The 15727-nt window shown below is 36.9% G+C and overlaps 1 protein-coding gene across 8 annotated transcripts in view; it reads right to left on the bottom strand.

The window, feature by feature from the left end:
- Positions 1 to 1610: 1610 nt before the first annotated feature.
- RALYL (RALY RNA binding protein like) overlaps positions 1611 to 15727 on the bottom strand; it is a 384238-nt gene continuing 370121 nt past the window's right edge. For 7 of the 8 annotated variants that reach the window (XM_065832023.2, XM_065832022.2, XM_071803975.1 and 4 more), the window contains one exon: positions 1611 to 4773. In XM_065832023.2, coding sequence (XP_065688095.1) covers positions 4756 to 4773 — 18 coding nt within the window. In that variant the 3' untranslated portion in view covers positions 1611 to 4755. Of the gene's footprint in view, positions 4774 to 6492; positions 6512 to 15727 lie in introns of those variants that run through there. The other variant, XM_071803974.1, reaches the window with a different exon arrangement.

The raw sequence follows: 15727 nt of genomic DNA on the forward strand, positions 1-15727 counted from the left end.
TGACTTTGGTGAGCTCTTACTACAGAGAAGTCCTACAAGTTTCTTTCAGAGAGGATAAAAGCCTGAAGTTATACAGATATGGAACGAGGTTACCGTCTCAGAGTAAAGAATTTCTGACAGAAGAAAATCTTTTCAATGCTTTGCTTTGGAACCACTCTTTCAGATTCTTAATGCAAAGAGACAGGATTCCATTACTTATGTTAAAAACTCCTCCCCTCATCTAATAATTTTTCAGTATTTCTATAATGATTTTCCCTACAGGTTTAGAACTCGAAAAAAAAAATTGTCCCTAAAGGCAATGAATGAGGCTTAGAATGGCTCTTCATATGAGCAAATAAAAAATACTGGAATATAATCCTGAGTACAAATGAATTGAAGAAATTATATTTTCTGTACTTTATTATTAATCATTCAAGGGTTAAGTATTTCTCTGTTCCAAAAATATTTGTAATGCATTGCTCCTTTGTCCATAAAACGTTAGATTGCTCGATGTTTTATCTATCTAACACTTTAGGATGCTCTCTCTGCTTATTCTTGGCTGACTGATACTTAATTTCAGTAATAATTGCCCTTGTGCCCAGTATCATCCAACACAGAATTTAAGATTATCAAAGTGATTTTTTTTATGATGTTTATTATATAAGATCTTGACAGACAAGTACAGAAAATGAAATTACCTTAATTATCCTCTTTCCTCTCAAATCAGATGTATTCCTTATTTAAATTTTCTAGACCTTTGAAGATTCTTCTCAACATGGAAACTGGAAACTTTTCAAGTTCTGAGGCTGCTTTCTCTACTAAAAAGGAATCAGAAATTATTTTAATCACCTGCTATTTCATCTCTATCAAGGATCTTTCTGAATGAGGAATTGACCTTGTATCATGCATTATAAGAGTAAGTTGTTTATAAAGTTCACAAACTTGTGTGAAATCTGTCATAGCTGTAACAATTAAGGACAACACATTTAAAAATGTAGAAAATGATGTGCCATATGTAAATCACACACATTTCTCAATAGTCTTGCTTCTCCACAATTTCAAAATAGTTTAAAAACATTCTCATAGACTTAGTGGACCAATTTTCCTTAGTTTGTCTGTGTAGCAGCAACTTGGAATGGAATAATAAACTATGAATAAAACATATGTTTGAATACCAAACAGAAAACTGTAACTATTAACATCATTTTCATAAGTTACATGTATGCTACTTTAGTGATACATGAAACTTAGAAGCTTCCAAGATTAAGAAAATGAATTTCTCAGATTCAATGAAATGTCACAAATGGGCCTCTCTCTTTCTCCCTCTCTCACCCCACCAAAGAATTTCCTCCTTTTAGGAAGCTAGTCACATTTATTTTCAGTAATTTCTTAACACAGGATTGGTCCTTAGATTTCTTAAACTCTGAATATGACAGCAGTATTTACTACATTTTTCTTGATCTTACTTAAGTAATTCAGACTATGGATGCCTGTTTCTGTTCTGTTTGGAAAGTTTGTGAAGCATGGTCATAGTACAGAGCTTTAAATGGTATTTTTCCACGAGGGAAATATATTTTTTCATGGAAAGTTTCTTAGAGTCACATTTTAAGAGAAGAAATTACAAAACAGGATTAGTGCATAAATCAGAGAAAATATTTATTTACAGACATGTAAAAATTATGTTACAATATTTTAAAGAAAACTGTAATGAACCATCAATCTGCTCTACATGGGCAAACCCTGAATGTTTTAATTCTAACTTGCAGTGGCACTTATTAACACTATGACTGCTTACAAGGTTGTAGCTATCTACATAGTTTAAGTACAGTGATTTTTCAAAACTAAAACTGGATGTACAGAGAAAACTAATAAGAACTGCAATAATATGTAATACAAGAGTTTACAAAAGTAAAAATATTTTTTCTTCATCCAAACTTTAAAGCTTTTTAGTAAATGTTTTCCATTCATGCAGCTGCACAGTTTTGAAACAATTATCTGAGATACACAGAGAGTATAGGTCTGTGTAAAAAATGAATTGGTTAAATTCAGGACTGTCCATAAAGGATTTCGTAAGACTGTTGACTGTCCAAACGAATAGACAAGATCCTTTACTTTTCCTATTCTTCCATAGTGCAAGGGATGAGGAATGTTGACAAAAAACAACTGACAAAACCCATGTAAAAGAAGTATAGGTAGTGATGGCAAACAACACCGAGCGCACCACATACATGAAAAGTAGAGAACTATCAAGCTCTGCTGATGCTACCAGCATACTCTGTAGTGATTTGAAGCAAACATGCCATTAAGAAACATTGTGAGTAATTGACTGCACGGCACAACAAGCTTCTAGCTTGCAAATTGAAGTAGTGTCTGATGGTGTTATCAGAGGTGTCTTTTTGCGTTCAAAATATATTCATGATGTAAACTGTGGTGTGAAACAGTGTTGACATTATGATGGTGCAATCATTTCTATGAATAGATAATCTAAGGGTAATGATGGGAAAGAATTTCTAAAAATCTCCTAGAGTGTTTTCTGTGATTATTAGCTCATTTGGAATGGAGGTGGTGAAGAGATGATACACCTAGCTGATTCTCATATGTAGTTAATTAACACCAGCATCAGAACTGATCTCCTTGGATGACATTCTGCATCTTTTAAGTCAGCCAACATTTCATAATTGAAACGGGCAAAATGCTTGTTGAGCTGCTCAGGTTAGGAATTCCTTTCTTTAACTGTCAGCCAGAGATGGAGATCCCAAAATGGCATTTATTTTTGCATTTTTAGAGTTAAAAATGATCATAACTTATTCTAATAGATAAGTGGAGAAATATTTCACTCTTTGACTTGACCTAACATTTCACTTACACATAAGTAATATTTTTTGCCGCACTCTTCTGGGAGAGTCAGCCTTGGTGGATTCTGACACTGACTCTTTGTGCTCAGGAGTAACTACTTACACTATTCTTTCCTTAATTAAGTAGCTAGGTACTACTCAGCACTTAGGTAAACCATGTAACTCCACACACAATAGACAAGCTAAATATAAGATACACAAACATAACTGAGAGTGCTATGTTACATAATCTCCTAGTGAAGTAAATTCCCACTCAGCAATAGATAATTAAATTCAAATGTATGTTCTTCTTCCAAATGTTTGAAGAATATCAGTCCTTCTTTGATGATGGGACCATGCTGGAAAGTTGACCATAGACCTTGAACTCTCACCTCCTCATACCCCCACTGTTTGAGGTGAACCTGTCATCTCAGAAACTGCTGTTTTTTATAGAAACAGAAAGTTTGATCTTTTAAAGAGTCTCTCTGGTAGCTTTATTTTTCTCTTGCTTTTAGCCTACTAAGATTGATTGAAAGGGTAAGGCAAGAGTTCATTTTTGTGGTTCTGGATCATACTAAATACCAAATACCCCTGGTCAAGGATGTCAGTGGACATGAGAGCTCCACACTGCAGATTGGCACACAGTTGAGTCTGAAGTCCGTTTGGCTGTGTCAGGCATTTCTTAAATTAACTCCCCTCCCTCTTGGAAGGCTGTAGCTATTAAATAATTTTTTTTTCCCCCTGAAATCACTTTAGAGAAATGTCTCTTTGTATAGGAGTATATCACACATAAAGGTGTAGAAAAACAAATATCCATTCCTTGTTTTATGTCATCTGCAGTGCTAAGGAGGTCTAGCTTTGGGATAGTGGACAAGTTCCTATTTTCATTACAGAAGATGACCTTGTGCCCATGTTATTAGATACTTTGATACCCTTAATATCTCAGTAAAACAAGAGAAATAATGCATCCATTCTTTTTGAAAGGAAATATGATTTATTAAGAAATTCTAAACTGAGATTCCCCCTACAACATCTGTAATAATTAATTATTCCAACTGCTGTCTTTTAGGAGGGGTTTAGGTGTTTGGGAGTGGAAAGACTACTGCCAGAAAATAAACCAAACAGTAATCAGTACGCTAATTCAGGCTATCAGATATTGGCAGTCTATAAGTAATATACATTGCTAGACAGGAGACTGACTGTCATGTAAACTTTCCATATGGTAACAACAGTCTTTAGTGACTTGAAGGAACAGCTGTAACAACTCTCTGATGAGTGGCACCACAGAAAGTGCTTATCTGACGAAAGGGATCTACAGGAGGATTCAATTTACAGTTTATCAAGGATTACTCTCTTATTTTGACATTTTCACTTTTTGGGAGCTATCCCTATTAGTAAACATAATTATTTCCAATGGTGAACATAATAAATAAAATAATGCAAAATACCATACAATGTATTTAATTGAGACACTGATCATAATGATCTTGTTTGAATTAAGCTGTAAACAAAGAAGTGCAATATCACCTGACTCTAAATATGGTAAAACACTAAAACATGCTAATCATAAAAATAGCTTTTAGAAATATACATTTGTATACAGTGTTTCCCACACCTGTTAAATATGTCCTTCATATTATTATGATACAGTACATTGGCCTTTAAGACATCAAAATTAAAAAAATAATACCAATAATCAGCCAGAGAAAAACACATTTACAATCTAAACCATAAAAATCTGACAATTGTACAGCTTAGAACATATAAGAAATGGAGTTTCTAATATTTGAACAGTAACGTCCATTTTGATAAGTAAATTGAGTTTTCATACAAATTGAATCAAACGTGTTGCTAGCCAGTAAGAAACCGCAGTTCACAATTTTCTGTAGGGAAGTCAGAGTTTCTCTTCTCAGTCTTCAGGGGGTTCACACATGACATCTTGTTACTTGATCTGTAGAAACTGAGAAATGAAATGTTTTCTTTAGTATGAAGGCACAGATATTCCTCCTGCAGAACCTCAAAAGGAAGCCAAGACAACTGGGGAAAAGAGGGAAGAAGACTATGACTTGACCTTTTCACAAATCAATCCAATATTGGTAATTATCAGACTTTTCCACCTTAAACCTTTGAAACCTAAAAGAAAACTCATGTACCTGCAGCAGTGGACAATCAGGACCGTGCAAGAGTCCTAGGTTAGACTGAGTGGCCCAAAATAACCACAGTGAATCCAGCAAGAGCTGTCGAGCCTGAAAGTACTTCACCTCAACAATGCTATGTGAGCCACTGCTGAATAATTTCTATTTTAGCAGCAGAAAACAGGAGAATGTATCTTAGCTGCTTTGCAATTAAATGCTTTATTTGGATAATAGCATTTAATATAAATAAATTGCATGTAGGATTCTTTGCTTCAGTTCCATTGCACTATTTATATCTCTTATTGCAGATAATTTACAATGACTGTGTGCTTTTGACAATACTTATAGTTACCAGATTGAAGGATCCTTCCTCAGTGGCTTCCCTTTTGATGTCTATTTTATTACTGTTGTTGTGTACATGCTATAGACTTTAAATGCATATTTTTGAATTTCTTTTGTTGTTTTACAACCCACGGTGTGAAATAGCAAAAGTCCAGTGTCAGCTAACACTTCTGGGGGCAGATTGCATCTAAAAATCTGAGAATACTGCTATGTGACCCATATAATGCTACCAGCTTCAACTAGACATTCAGAGATGCTGCAAGGGAGCATAAGACATACCAGCTCTACCAACCCACATTAAAACTGACAACACTTTTCCAATCACATCTGTTTGGAAAACTGACAGTAGAAAATGTTAACAGAAATAGATGGTTTCTTTTTTTTAAGTGAATTTTTCAAGTGTTTTTTTTTTTTTTCCACTTTTGACAAGAAAAATATATTCCAAAACCTGGTGCACTTCTGGTGCAATTTTCCCCTCCTTCACTGAGTTTTAAGTCTGCTTTTTCCTTCCCCAGGAAAAAAACAAAAAAACAAAAGATTATTTCAGTTAAAATTTCAATTTATTAAAAACCTGGTTTTCCAATGAAAAAGGTTATAGCAGAAACATGAGAGTCTCTGCAGGACTGGTCCCCTGCCCTTTGAAGCAGTCAGCCATCAGATTTCTCCCTTGTTGCAAAGTAAGGACCAGATTTCTGGTTTTACTCTGCACAGGAAACCAGGATTAGGGAGAAAAGCTCATGTGAAAGATCCCAGAACTTTCTCCTTTCAGTTAAAATATCCTGAAACTATTATTCTTTACTTACATTGAGAAAAACCATCTCCTCTATTTTTAGGTCCTTATCCCTGGATAGACTTAACTACATGAAAAAGATTTTTAAAATCTTCCCTTAAGTCTGAGAGAAGCCTAATGGTTGTTAAGCAGCTATACATCTTACAAGAAGCAAAAAAAAAATCCCATTGTACATCACATAATCTCCAGAGAGAGTTCCTCTTTTCTAGCCTTTTCTTCACCTATGCTTTGCTCTTCCATTATGCCCTTATAAAAAGCAATAATTATACAAGTAAGATGAGAGACAGATTTTCAAGTTATTTATTGAAGCTTTTTTCCTGCCATGAACCTTTCAAGCGTTTACCTGTCACCAGCACTGAAAAGCTTCATTAGGTTACTATTATGAAGTGTTACTACTCGCCATCTGGATCCAAGTCATCAATGCTGCTTTACTGTCGATTAGAAAAAATGACAAAAATTCACCAACCCCAGCAGTACCAAATCTTGTGTTCTTCAGTACATGGGCTTGTTATTTGCCTCCTAAGGCAAATAATCTTAAAGGCTGAGAAGAAACTTTAAAATCTGAAATATTCAAGCTTTTATTTTCCATAAAATGACAGTAACCCAGAGCTATGACTAAGCTAGTGTAACGCAATACTGATTTTATTCTATTACTTTCTTCTGAATAGTGCACAATTTATCAGCTGGCTTTATGGTAGTGCTGATGATATTAAAAAGCCTTGTGATGACTAATGTTTATGTTTTTGTTTTTTTTTTTAAATATTTTCATTTCCTTCCTGTTATATATATATATATAAAACATTCTGACACAACAAGGATGAACTGAATTATATTTAAGCCAGCAATATGGTTTTCATTTGATGTAGTTCTTATGGAAAACCACTTTAGAAAGCATGATTTGAACATAATGCATTTTAAGAATTGAATAACCCAACTGAATGTATAGCCTTGGCAGCTGTAGACAATACTAAAGAAACAGTATAAACTTTCCTAATTGCCATCATAATCTCTGAAAAAAAAGGTAGAGATAGGTTATAGAATATTTATTGGTTCATTTTCTACCTGAAATTATTCCTGCTGGTTTTTTCTCTACCTGGGTGGCTTTTGGAGCATGAGCAATTGGAAACAGTATTCTTAGGCATGACTTGGTATTTCAGTCTTCCAGAAATGCTTTTGCTACTGTCATTATAGTTCCAGTATGATCCTTCTAGCATTTTTATCAGACTCAAATTATACTAGATTCAATTAATTTTAACTTTATACTATTACAATGTATATAACATTGGGAAGCCAACACTAAATATTAAATATCTCACTAAATGAAAGTGCAGTTCTACTTGATGAGCCCCAAACTATAATCACTAAAAATGATGGAGTAAATTGATAAAATTCAGTAAAAATACAGAGAGTTTTCCATCTTGAGTTTTAGAGGTTGAATAGTTTTATCACTTAACTTCTCCTCGAAACCTAGATATTTTCAGCCTTTACATCTGTAGATCTTTAAGAATGCCCTGCAGGTAAAGCATGTTTTTTGTGGGAGAGCCTGGCTGTCAGATAACCTGCCAGGTGACCATTTCCTCAAAGCTCTGTGCTTCGTGACCAGCAGGTTGAGGAGAGTGGTCCTCCCACTCTACTCAGCTCTTGTGAGACCCCACCTGGAACAACTGCATCCAGCTCTGCAGCCTTCAACATAAGAAGGACATGGATCTGTTGGAGTGAGTCCAGAGGGAGGCCACAAAGATGATCAGAGGGCTGTAGCATCTCTCCTGTGAAGACAGGCTGACAGAGTTGGGATTATTCTGCCTGGAGAAGAGATGGCTCTGGGGACACCTTAGAGCAGACTTCCAGTACTTCAAAGGGGCTTAGTAAAAGCTGGAGAGGGACTTTTTTACAAGGGCACATAGTGATAGAACAAGGGGTAATGGCTTTAAACTGAGAGAGGGTAGATTTAGATGAGATATAAGGAAGAAATTCTTCACAATGAAAGTGCTGAGTCACTGGAACCGATTGCCCAGAGAAGCTGTGGATGCCCCATCCCTGGAAGTGCTCAAGGCCAGGTTGGATGGGGTTTTGAACAACCTGGTCTAATGGAAGATGTCCCTGCCCATGGCAGGAGGGTTGGAAGTAGATGATATTTAAGGTTTCTTCCAGCCCAAACCATTCAATGATTCCATGATTTATAGCCACCAAGCACAACACAGTAGGAATAGTTTGCACCTAAAAGCTTTTATGAGAAGTTAAGCTCAACATAGTTTAAAGACCTGAAGGCACCATTTTTTTAGAATGAGGTGGGCCACCCCCATTTCCCAAGCCTCCCCAAGCAGTTGGAAGCTGCAATGGTGATGACTGCTGTGGCAGGGGGAATGCTGCTGGCTTTTCTAAACTCATTCAGGTGGACTTAATTTGTCTACAGGAAACATGATTTTTGATCTTTGCTAGCTGAATTCAAACAGATGTCAGCTTCTTCCATGCTCTGGTTTATTTGTCCTTCCTTATGGCTCTGAAAATGGGTATATATCAGCTGCATGTATATATGTTCCTTGATCCCCATAAATTTCCTTCTCACAGGGTTTATGGGAAAAATGTTCTTTACCATGCTCATCTTCCTCACCTAGATGGACAGGTAAAAATCTTACTATCTGAGAGCATAAATTCAGTACATATCCTTGGGAGGGAGTATTAGGAATGCAGCATGAATACATGCTACAAAAGGTGTACATGATTAACACCTTACCTTATAGTACATAAAGAAAGGTTACAGAATTTACTCTGTGGTTTACCCCACAATAACTACAAACAATAAGAGCATCCAACAAGTATATACAAGATGTTAGTCTGACAAAATGCATCAGTTTTGAAACAACTGAATGCTCTGAATGGTTTTTGTGATATCAACAATGTTAGAAATTCCAAGAAATTGCAGCTAAATGGTGGATAGATAGATGACGGTGCATATATACACATGAGTTTGAAACCCCAAGCCTCAAATATCCTTCCTCTTCCCCTCCTGCCTCTTTTTCCTTGACAGACAAACCCATTCTCAGGACTGGACTTCTGAATTGAATAGCTGCAAGGGAGGCATCTGAAGCTAATTCTGACCATTGCTTGGTTACAGATGAAATATTTCTGCCTTTGTCAGGCTCCTGTTGATTTGGAAACTCTTTGCCTGACAGCTTCCTAGGCTGTTACTGGTGTCTGACAAGGCTTTGGCAGTGGGTTATGTGACAGCCATACATCACTTTCTGCAAAACAAGTGCAAGCTCCATTAAAATGCAGCTGCTACACTGTCCTTTCACTCACAACGCTGGCCCTCATACTTGCACCACCTCAGACTGCAATCATAGCATGATTGCTTTGATTGCCTCTGATGCTCACTCCTGTGCTGTTATCTGTACAAATGAGAACACTGAATCTAGGTCCACAGATGCTACTACTACATCCTCTAGAATGGTATATTCTGTTTAACGTCTAGTGATTTTTCTGATTATGAAAGGTATTTTTTGGACAGCCAAGGAGGTGAAAAACTGAACCTGTTTGCAGAACAGATTTTTTATAAAAAACCCCCAAATCTTGGTTTGTCGTTATTGATCCAGGTATTCCTGTAAAATGGGAAAAATCAAGATGCATTGCACAAACTAGTATTGCAAATTGTCATTCTTTTTATTTGCTGTTTCTAACTCAAGACAAAATCCTTCCTTTCTCTTAAGCAGGAAGCTCACAAACCCAGCAATTTATGTTTGTAAGATACCATGGGGGCATGCGCTTCTATTGGCTTTTACACAGAATTCATCATGATGAATGGAAATCCAAAAGCAATGAATAGGGCTTACCAAAGAACCTGGAATTTTTATTAGCTATCACACTGACTCCATAGCTGCGTTCATTTGAAATACACCCTGAATTGCCTCTTGATTTAAATAATGAAACCTCTGATTAGGTAACATGGTTATATAGGTGATGTAGTACAATGTCGCCATATGAAACATAAACAGTCAATTCAGCAGGTGTTAGCAGGGGAACATGAATGTGCACTATGGGTCTGCTGATATTATTTGTAACGCTTGTAAAACATGACAGACAAAAATTATAGCACTAGACCAAAACTTTTTATGATGAACTAGTGATAGAATATTCACTGCGTATAACAAACAGGAGGAATTGTACAGTTTGGTAAATACTAAGAAACAATAATTAAAGGAAGCGGTTGCACCTTCTTTAAACCTTTCTTCAAATAATAAAACCTAATCATTATCTTTTGTACTCTGTCAATCATACTTTAATTGCTGAAAACACTATGGAATCGTTTTTCTGTTCAGTGAGCAGTTTAATTGCTTTGAAGTGTTCCTACTTATGTGAGTACATGTGAGAATGGCTGTTTTACTCATCAGCGAAAACAAATTTCTATCTCCTTTGTATTAAAATGCTCTGTTTCACTTGCTTGCCTGAAAAAAAAAAAAATTAGCAGGAAGAATGAGATAGCCCTATCAAATACCGATTCTTCCCCTAGATCAACATATCTTTTCTTTCTCAGAGTCCTGTGTAGGCAAATTTGTGATGAATACTGTTTGGCGTAGTGGTGGAGACAGGATCTAATACTTGGAGAGTGCCAGTGAGAACATGCTGTAGTTGAGATGACAGTCAGGTGTGAGGCTTTGGGATTAGAGTTACCATGGTCATTTGAGAGCTTCATTGCAAGGGGCTACAAGGGCAGCAAGGAGGAGGAGGGAAAAAAGTGGATCTGTCCACCTCACTTTACTCTGTAGGTTTTCCTGCTACTCTACTGTTTTTTGAAGCAATACCTTCCTCTACAAGGTCCTTTTTAGCTGTAGGAGAAGACACAAGGACTGGCAGTGTAGTTTCTGGTAATTGTGGGAGGGATATGAGGCTGGAGGCAGTGGACCTTATGCAGACCCTGGGATGGGCTGCAGGATCTCCAAGCATGAGAACATGGAAGAGGTGGGAATGTGGGAAGGTGGTGCTTTTACAGCACTCACTGCCCTGAAGCCTTTAGCTATAATACACTTGTAAGACTACCACCACTTGTAAGTGCTCCCACCACCACCACCACTCTATTTCGTGTTCTCTCTTGGCTAATATAAGGTCAGATCTGGAACAGAACGAAAACCAAACCAAGTACAGTAAGGCCTCACTGATTCTGTGCACAGAGTTCCCTCAGCTTGCATCAGTGTGTCTTGAGAGCAACTCAACACCTTTTTGGGATCCAATGCCGAATACAGCAAACGGGAAAATGTCCTACTTTCCTTTAACCCTGAATATGAATGGATATTCATGGTGAATTCCCAGAGGTATGACTCTCATTGGAGATCACTAGGTGTTTTCTGATTCTTGGGATGGGTTCTGTTCCATGAGAAACAAGTCTAACTGAGTCCTAGAAGAATCCAAAGCAAGGACCATCCTTGACCATTTTGAATGTTATGGAGGAGAGGGCCTTAGGATGCAGGGTGCTGTCAAAAAGTTGTAGAACAAAATTCCTAGTTATTTAACCTCTGCTTGGTGTGGGGAGCAGGAATTACCTGATGTGAGGTGGTGGTCCAATTAGTATGAATTCCAAAGGCAATAGTTCCAGTCTACTGATGCCAAGGGTGCAAGTTTGAACATACAGCTTAATGTAGAAAGGAACTATTTAAACTTGTGCCCTGAGGCTACTTACTATGTCTACACTTTAAGTGGTATGTTTTTAAAATATGTGAAAGTAAGAGCTTACGTGCTACTAGAAGAACTACCTTAAAGTAATGATACAGAAAGCACCTGCTAAACTTTCCCAGTATTACCAAATTAGATTTGAGGTAGGTATCAAAAAACAAAGTGCACCATCCAGTAAAAGAAATTGTACAGGAGGATGGTAATAAAATCAAGAATGTCCTACGCAATCAACAGGAGATTTTTCAGTTACTTGGAGAGAGAAGTTGTACTCAATATAAAGACGAGGGGAAGCAAGGTAAAAAGCAAATTAACAGAAAAGGAATGGGGAGGAGAGGTTGCTGGAGGAAGCAGCTGGAAGCGTTTAATGTGAGATGACAGAGATACTGGGAAACCTCAGAGTAAAACATTGGAAGGGAAGGATGAGACTAACCATGGTGCACAACAGGTACTTAAATGCTGACAGTAATTACTCAATTAAGACAGTCAGTTAAACATACAGGATATAGAGTTACCTGCAAAAGACTTATCTGTGAAAGACTTGGTTTGGCAATGGGATTCAGATGGAAAAGACAATAAAAGCTGGTGCTATTTTAAACAGGTTTTGCTTGATATTTTCCTCCATAATGCTTGTATGAATGAAAAGTGCGTAGTAGAACATAACATTTTGTTTTATGAGGATTTCAAGATACACCGCCTTAAAAATAAAAATGACAAAGTAAACTGGTGGACTTGGAGTTACACTGTGGTTTGCAAATGGTGCTAATCTAATATATGAGAAGGGAGTAGTATAACCCTGCAAAGAGGAAGCAGAGAAGAATTTAGCCTTTTGATTTACTGTGTTTGGGCTGGCACACAACCTGGTCTTTTTGAAAGACGTTATAGAACCGCAGTGTACTTTTAGAAATCAACAGCAACACCAATTTGAAAACTCCAGATACACATATCAACATAACAGGCTGGCTAAGATGGCATGTGATTAACTTTCAAATCTTCATTTTGGCAGACTGAGCTTGTTTTATTCCTCGTTGATTGCTTTTTTATTGAAATGGCAATTACATTTCTATCACCTTCTAAATAACTTCCCTTTTCTGAGGTCCATAAATGCCTCTGTACAGATAAATTCAATCTGCCTTTCATGTTTTGGTATTAATCATGCAGAAAATCTTCTTAGTAACACATTTATATTTCTCAAAAAACAGAGACCTTTTGGAATAATTGGGTCAGTAACTGCAATGGGTCTGCAATTTATATTGAAAAAATAAAAACAGATTTAAAAATTGTGACTTTTTATATGGAAAAATAGCAACCTTTTGGCTTTTCAGTGTTTACCCCTCTTTACTTGCATGAAGACTTTCAACAGAAAACTGTTTCCTCTGGGAATTTTTGATTCAGCATTCTTGAGGCTCAAGCATACTGATAAAGCCTGTGAAATTAGTGTTTTCTAGGGGAACTAAAGCTATTTACTTTCAAAGACTGACACACCAGGAAAAATGTGTGATGCATAGCAATTGCTCAATTTCAGTTAAATCTAAGAATTTGAGGATTAAGCTCACAGGCTCAAATCCATAGCCAAACACAGACCCAATGGCTGGCCTGAGCTGTTGTGGAGGATTTCAGTGTCCCTGTGAGAGCCTAGAAAACACTAGTGTCCCCTTCCCGTTCTTTAACCACTTTCCCACTGTACCTTGTTCTGCTGCTTTGGTATCTCTGCTAGGTTACTATTCTGATGCCTGTTCCCCCTACACAGGACTCAGGAATGTTTGTTGCAAATAATGAAGGAACCAAACCCTATCCAGCACCTTTCACAAGTCATCCAAAGTTTACTGGAGTCAAGCAAAATACAGGGAGGTAGAAGAAGAGTGACTCCACTAGAATGAGTGAAAATTACATTGGCAAAAATATTCAGGGGTAGAAACTGAAAATCAGTCTTCATATTTCAAGTGTTGAGGTCCTTCAGTTAAATCTGATGTTTCTTTACCAGCCATAAGTTGTTACAGCAAAATGCTTGTGATCATTTTTATAAACCACCATCAACATCCCCTGAAAAAGGATCTAGGTTTGCTTCTGGGTGGTAAGTGTGTGGCTCTCCTTGTGTCTGTACTGCACTCAGAAGTTGTCTCTATGCTCATAAATTTTTGGCTAGGAAAACTTGTGGAGCTAATTCTGATTTACTTAAACATAACCAGATCACTAGTACTGAATATTAAGGTCAATTACATTGTATCAGAGAGGAATTAATCTTTTTTTTAGGCAAGCATTTTGTTTGCATGTCCGAGAGAATTTTTGGCCTGATCTGACAGCATTATTTGCCTCTGGATCCATTCACAGGTTTTTTGGTTGTTTTTATTTTTTTTTTCTAAAGTTGGAGGCACAACTTTTGTTTTTAACAGTTGAAGTTGAGCCATTAAATATTTTGGTGTCTCAAAAACATCAAAGACCATGACTATCTTATTCCTACCTAAAAGCTTAAGAGAAACATAGTTCTGCCTGAGAAGGAAAAAAACTAAAAAAAAAAAAAAAAGCAACATGAAAGTATCGTAAAAACGAATAATGAATGCTAAATAATGATAAAACTACTGACAGTGGGTCAACAAACAGCACAGTCCCTACACCCCTCAAAACAGAGAAAGCACACAAGCTACCCTTCAAAACATAGGTCCACAGGAAGGCACTGCATGAGCTTGACACAAAGCACGTAGACAATATCTAGAAAACAGTAAAACATATGAAGCAGTAATCAGAAATTCTTTTATGTATCATATATTGCCAAGATGTCACCCATGTTAGTGTTTCCAAACAGACATACCACCAAACTTCCACCAGGCTGTAAATCTCACATGCAAAACAGTGCTCTGTATTGACAGGCATCTGCTAAATAAGTGTATGCAGGACAAACCTCATGCAGCATTGGGTTATAGTCAGCCATTGTTTCAGGTTGTCTGGGGTAGTCTAAATACCAGAATTATGTGACCAGTTCTTACAGTGTCTCTCAAGGAATACAACAAACAAAAAAAAAACCCATGTCCATTTAATATTCATACCCATTTATTGTCTCGGAAAGGATGCACCCCATTTAAACTGCCAAGGACAGATGGTTGTTCTGTGGTCATTGGGACTGACAGGGTGTAGGAGAAGATGCTGCACATTTGCTGCTCTTGTCGTATATGCCTAGGCGTTATGCAGGAAGCTGCTGGCAGGGTTTATTAATGTTTGCTCTGCTGGGTCTGAAGGGACCTGTCCAGAATTGCCTTGCATGTAGACAGACCTCAAAAAGAGATGCCATGCTAATAATGCTTAGCAGAAAAGGTAGGAAGTTAAATGATGACTGAAACTTCAGGCAGGTCAATACTGATGGCAGAGGACAGTAAAAATTAAAACAAATTCATTGAAGAGTATGTTCAATGTTGTTCAACATGAAAAAAAAAATTGCAATTTTCTTGACTGGAAAGCATATAATTCATATAAGTTTAATCCACATATTTGGGGAATGCTCTTATCCCACATGTGGGCAGTAAAGCGAAAGACAGATGTTGGTCTGACCTCAGAAAGAGAGTCTGTGTGGACATTCCTATTTCATCTGCTGAGCTGCATTGCCCACTGCATTGGTTCAGTGGCAAAGCTGAGAATGGGACCCAAACTTCCTGATTCCCCACCTTTTGCTTAAAAAAAAAACAGAAACAAAAGACAAAACCACTCTTTTGCATCAAGAATCTAATGACTGTAAAATAATTATATTATTTACCTTATAAATGTTTAAATAGTTTTATGGTTTTGATTTTTTTTTTTTTTAATTTGGGGACTAAATAACATAGAGCAAGTTCAGAGGAATAGATGTGAAAGGTAAGGAAATTATTTTGCTCATTCATTTTACAAATATTCAACTATAGGGAGGGAAGTCTAGCAGAGAGACACGAAGTGCCTGCATTTTCTGCAGGTTTCCATGTGATGTGTAGGAGACAGGATGTAAATAATAATTAGAAAAA

The sequence above is a fragment of the Patagioenas fasciata genome, chromosome 2 (assembly GCF_037038585.1).
Source record: "Patagioenas fasciata isolate bPatFas1 chromosome 2, bPatFas1.hap1, whole genome shotgun sequence".
Taxonomy (NCBI): Eukaryota; Metazoa; Chordata; class Aves; order Columbiformes; family Columbidae; genus Patagioenas; species Patagioenas fasciata.